The 6135-nt window shown below is 39.8% G+C and overlaps 1 protein-coding gene across 4 annotated transcripts in view; it reads left to right on the forward strand.

The window, feature by feature from the left end:
* The window catches only part of adamts6 (ADAM metallopeptidase with thrombospondin type 1 motif, 6), a 90439-nt gene that overhangs the window by 35137 nt on the left and 49167 nt on the right, over nt 1–6135 (forward strand). For all 4 annotated transcript variants that reach the window (XM_008423379.2, XM_017307675.1, XM_008423378.2 and 1 more), the window contains exon 12: nt 5720–5827. In XM_008423379.2, the coding sequence (XP_008421601.1) occupies nt 5720–5827 (108 nt within the window). The remainder of the gene's footprint in view (nt 1–5719; nt 5828–6135) is intronic.

A 6135-nucleotide genomic window follows, 5' to 3' on the forward strand; every position in this document is an offset into this window, starting at 1 on the left:
TGATACAAGGCTCCTGTCTAGTCTTATGATTGTGTCATTTACAAATTTTCATAAATAAGGTTTCAAATGAACCTAAAGATAAAGCCTGGAAAACAGTTCATTTAAGAAATGAAAACACGAGTTAAATACTGGTTAAGATCTTAAGATAATTAAATAACGACACTGAATGATCACACATGGAGTCAAATATCACAATTATGCAAAAATAGATTATTGCAAAAGATACAATAAAATAAGCTATGGTAAATAGTTATAAAGGACTTTATATTTATTTACATGAAGCATTAACTTCTTTGCACTTCAAAATATTTTTTTCTACATCAGTTCTAGCCATCGATACCAGGAAACATTTAGAAAAAACTAACAGATTGGTATCAGTACAGGAAATAAGGAAACTAAAGTTCCAGACACATCAGTAATATGAATGAGAAACAAAAGTGGTCCCAAATGGCTCCCTGCGGGACTCCACATCTTATTTAAGCAGGGATGGATGTTCATCCACCAATCCTAACAAACTGGGGTCAATTGTTAAACAGCCATTTGAAAATGTTCCTACAAATCCAGAAGGTTAGCAGATTTAACATTGAAAGTGTGGGAAATAAATGTGTCTAATAATTATTTTTTATTTGTTTTCAAGGCTGTAAAGTTACTAAATAATTAAACTCTCAGTCCACCTTCTGTATGACTTTGAAACGGGCAGTCAAAAACCAAGAGCAACTTCATGGCAAAATGTGAAGACTTTTCAACAAGTGGACCCAGATTGCTGGTCATTACATAAATATTTTGGCACAAACCAGGGAAAAAAAGTCAACTAATCTCCACTAAACAGGGATTTGCTAAGAACATGAGAGATTATCTGGGTTATTTCATTTTATTGAAAGAAATATCTGACAGCAGATTACGACAGACTCCAAAATGACGTCCCGTTATTTTCCTCTAAGCTCATAATTGTGGTTTTAGATCAGGATGACAGACACGCAGTTATGGAGACGATCCACAGCTAGACTGGAGGTTTTATTATGGAAATCAAATTATAATGGATCAAACACTGTGGATCAAACACCAACTATTAACTGTTTTTTTATTGTTCTTATACTATTATATTACCCGATACCTGGTAGTTTACATCTTGCCCATATATGCATAAATAAATGTGCAGAGTCATTTTATGGTTGCAGTATTTCACTGGTAAAAGATGTTGCCTAACACTTCATTCCTCTGGCTCAGTGTGTGAAATAATAGGGAAAAAAATGATTTGCAGGGTTAAAGATGGAGAAAAGGCAAAATTACATCCAGAAATCTGCACTACGTTCATTAATCTTCTGCGTAAAAAATGTACTGCCACGCGTGGATAAATAAAGCAGAGTTGCTTAAATGAAGAATGATAAAGTGAGGCCCGTCAGTATTTCATATTTTATTAGCAAAGAAAGAAAAAGGTAAATTTAGCTCTAAATAAGCAAAGAGATACTTTTTTTACAGTTTCTCTTTTTTTTTTTTTTGTTGGGAACTTTCTTCTACAAAGTTTTTTTTTCTTTTAGCCTATAAATTACAGAGGTGTGGGAATGAGCTGTTTGTGCGTTGTCACACATAACTCAGACGTGTAAGATTTAACGGAACGAAAACCCGCTTGGCTGTCTTCTTCGTTTTGTTTGGGATTCAAACAAACATGATCTCATGAAACTGTGTAATAAAAAACAGCAGCCTGACATCTGCCCAGTATCATCCTAGCACATTTTAATTATGTGTGCTTTACTTTTTGTTCCCTTTAAATTATTGTGCAAGTTGGAGGTCAGAGGAAGGAAAATAACACTGTGGCGTGTTTGCTTTATGTCGATGGACGGCAGAATATCGCTGTAGCCTGTCCCATTGTCACAATGAAATAAAAATAATTTGATGTATGTTTTGTAAATAATAACAGCCCCGGCATATAAGACTAAATTTATGTGTTGATTTGAATCATTATTGCCTACAGTTTTTAAAGAGATGCCAAGGAAGTACTGGAGACGATCCTGCATCCTTGCTACTTTGATAAGATTTTAAAAATAATTAGAAAATTAGCAGCCAAATATTTAAGATGGATATCTCAGGAGTTGATGTCTCAGCGGTTTCACCCCAAGGTCAGACCAAGTGATATTCGAGACTGACAATGCTAACGTTTAGCTGTGATGCATGTAATTCACCAGTTGGGCGTTATGACACTTACTGGAAGTCACCTGCACTGCCAGTAACCGTCCTCCACTGCGATGAGAGAAGTGCCAAAGAGAGGCAGCCTTTAATGTTAATTCAGCATTTGGGGGCGTGGCCATCACGGACTGGATTGAATGAATGGCTTCGTTCACTTCTTCTGCCGCCATCGCTAAAACTACAGGCAGACTACAATTCTAAATCAGCGAAGAAAGGCAATCATGACCTCTCCTTCTGTTGACTGATTGACCCGGTTGAAATTCTACCAGAGACAATCCAAATCAATGGGAGAAATTCCAGAACATCCTGTGAAAAGAGATTAAAGTTGAGCGGAATTGTGTCGGAAGGCAGTGGCCAGACTAGCCTGTACCTGTAGATTGAAATTTAAAGAACATGAAATATTTAATTTCTTTGAGGCTAGCTAGAACCGGCTTGATCGGCATGCCCAGTAGGGTGCATACATGAAAGGAAATAAAGGTTTGTTAAAATCTACCACAATGAAAAAGCAAACCTTTCTTGAGCTGAAGAATTAAGAGGCAGTACATTACTTTGTGTTTTTGGTATTTTGGTGGGGAATTGCCCAACGAAGTTTGGAAACACTGGTGCAGACCAACACGGCTGCAATATTTCACTGAGTATGGGCTTTAGAGGCTTTAACTAAACGCATCCATGTTGATGACTGAGCACCGGGGGATCGTCACGGACTTTAAATCTCAGCTTGAGACTGCGTCAAAGGTGGGAAAAGCATTACAGTCGTCAAGAGAGGATGTTTGGGTCTTTTTACAGCAGTAATTTAGCTTCGTGGATCCGTCTCATCGTTGAGTCGCACTGGAAGCTTACCGGCATAGATGGGAGATCTTCCCAAGTGCAGTGGAAACTTAAACCTTTAAAATAAAACAAACAGCATTTGATGGCTGTATTAGAAAAGTCTTTTTTTATCGTCAGGTTGTCGTCAGCTAGCATAAATCCGTCCTAGCGCTCATCCCCATTCTTTGAGGTCTGGACAGCTTGACCTTTAAGTGTGGCTGATGATGGTGAACGGAGCAGCGCAGTGGCTTATTGAAAGCAGCTGGCAGAAGGGGAGAACTTGCAACCTGAGAGTGTCAGTTTGCTGCTTTATTTAATATGGACAGGCTCAGGGAGCTGCGGGCGTATTTACTGACCCCAGGGCTCAGGATCTATGCTTCGAGCCGTAACTCTTTCATTTGCCGCTTACAACTGTCCTGTAAAAAAGCCTTTGAAGTCAAGAGATAGGGGGCAATCCAGTTTGGCTTAATGGGAAATCTAACGCAGGGTTGAACAGGGCTGTTCTGGTAGCACGGATGATCCGTTTATGCCGTTATTCATTTGGGGGGGCAGCTTGGTACTGCCTTCCTTTTCTGCGGAAATCCAAATATACGGGTTCTAGGAGCGAGGCTTCAGAACTACTCAGCAGAACCGGCCCAAGGCATATGAGAGCGAAGCGGCTGCTCACTTCTTAGGGATCCCACACCACAAGGGTGATGGCTTTATCCTACACACAGAACTGTTGCCGTAGCAACTGACTGACAACAGCTTCACTAGTGTATCAGGATTCAACACCAAAAACATGCTAATTAAAACCACACAAAGCACAGAGCATTCAGTCTGTTACAGTATTATGCTTTCAAGCTCTTGAGCTTATTTTGCAATTATTAATAAATGACCGTCTGAACACAGTGGTGGTTGATCAGCTAATTTAAACCCTTGCTTTACTGATGATCTGTCACAGTTGGTGTGTGAGTTGCCTTTTCTTTTTTAACTGAATCGAAACACACCCAATTCTGCAGCACATCTACATGTTAAATTATCAAAGTCAAGCTAGCATAGCTGACCTACTTCGCTCACTCTCACTAATTTTTAAATTCAAACTTTTTATGCAATGAAATCTAGTTGTCATAGTGTTCACGGTTAGCAGCAAAGAACTGCGTCCCTTTTTCTTTTATATGTGACACGTGCATTTAAGATTTAACGTTAGTTATGTTGACAACTTCACAGCTAAAACCAATGGCTGTCAACGTGACGTCGCATTAGAATGTGACATTTAAGAATGTCACTTTGAAATGTTTAAAAATGTTTTAGTATATATATATATATATATATACATATATATATATATATATGTAAAAATTCCCTTCTCACCCTCCGCGGGTGGTCTGTTTCATCCTCTGAGCTCGGGTCCTCTACCAGAGGCCTGGGAGCTTGAGGGTTCTGCGCAGTATCTTGGCTGTGCCTAGAACTGCACATTTCTGGACTGAGATGTCTGATGTTGTTCCTGGGATCTGTTTGAGCCACTGCTCCAGTTTGGGGGTGACTGCCCCGAGGGCCCCGATGACCACAGGCACCACTGTGGTCTTCACCTTCCAGGTCTTTTCCAGTTCCTCCCTGAGGCCCTGGTATTTCTCCAATTTCTCATGCTCCTTTTTCCTGATGTTGTAGTCACTTGGTATTGCTACATCCACCACAACAGCTTTCCTCTGTTCTTTATCCACCACCACAATGTCCGGTTGGTTCGCCATTACCATATATATATATATATGTGTGTATATATATATATGTTTCTTTAAATAAAAATGTTATTTAAAAAAATGAGTTTTTTTAAGTAACATTGGATGATACCATGGAAAAACTATTTCTCTGTTTTTATAGTTGGTAGACATAACAGATGAATCTCTTCCTGCTGTTGGGATCTGCTACAGTTCAGGAAATGTTAGACGTCAAACTTGTCAACTTGTTCACTGTAAATGTAATGTTTATCAGCAGATGTTACTTTCAAAATAATTAAAATAATACGGCACACTTTAATACCACTCATTTCTGCGAATCATAACAGGTATGTTTACACACATAGAGTTGCGTATGAATGATTAAGCATCAGGTGTTGACATTTTGGCACAGGGGCCCCAAATGAAAATCTGTGTAGGGCCCCAGAAAAGCTTAGTCTGGCCCTGCCGCTCAGTAATGCTGCAGATGTCTGTCAGGGCTTGGAACTTGTCTTTATCTTAGACTTGGGAGGCCCGTTGCTCACCCATGGTTTCCCTTAATGAGGCGCCAAAATGGGGATTTCTTGAACTGATGTCACGCTCCCATGTGGTTCTGAGGCAAATGCGGAAAAAAAGGAACAAAAATGTTAGTCATGCTGTTGATCCAGCTGACTCTTCATTTCTCATAAAAGCACATTAAGAGCACTGGATGACCCTTGGCTTATTGCTTAAGATGCACTGTGATCTAAAGCATATGGCCTCTTGATGTCAGAAGACGAGACATGGTCTCAACTCCTCTCGCTTTCTGATTTCATCTCAAATAATGTCGATTTATAGATGAATTTCTGTCATTTGTCTTCTTTTTTTGCTGATCTCACAGCTGCCAGGCAGCAGAAGAAAAACACCAAGAGGAAAACCACAAAAATCCAATGATAAATCATCCTCACTCTTTTCCCAACAGTTCGCCCCCCGCAGCCCCCCTGTCTGCCGATGTGATTTATTCTGACCAACTTGCTTTTTGCCTTCTTTCCTAGGAAGTGTGTAGAGAGCTCTGGTGCCTTAGCAAAAGCAACCGCTGTGTAACTAATAGTATCCCGGCTGCAGAGGGGACTCTGTGCCAGACTGGCAGCATAGAGAAAGGGGTAAGTCAGCACATGGTTGTTTTTTTCTTGGCATATAAAGATTATTGCTAACAAACCAAAGGAACTCCTCTCCCAACCATTCCACAGTTTCTTTTCACAACAAATCACCCACAGATAACGACTGGTTAGAACATGGTTTCTCAACCTTTTTTGGGCCAGCGCCCCCCTAGCCTTTATCCAGGTCCCTCACCGCCCCCCACCAAAGAATTTGCAGGCTACTTTGTACTGACTATTATTTTATTATTAATATTACTATCACTATTGTAGATGTTTTGATTTTTATGCTTGTTTCTGTATTTATCATCAAA

Source organism: Poecilia reticulata, linkage group LG12 (assembly GCF_000633615.1).
Source record: "Poecilia reticulata strain Guanapo linkage group LG12, Guppy_female_1.0+MT, whole genome shotgun sequence".
Lineage (NCBI taxonomy): Eukaryota > Metazoa > Chordata > Actinopteri > Cyprinodontiformes > Poeciliidae > Poecilia > Poecilia reticulata.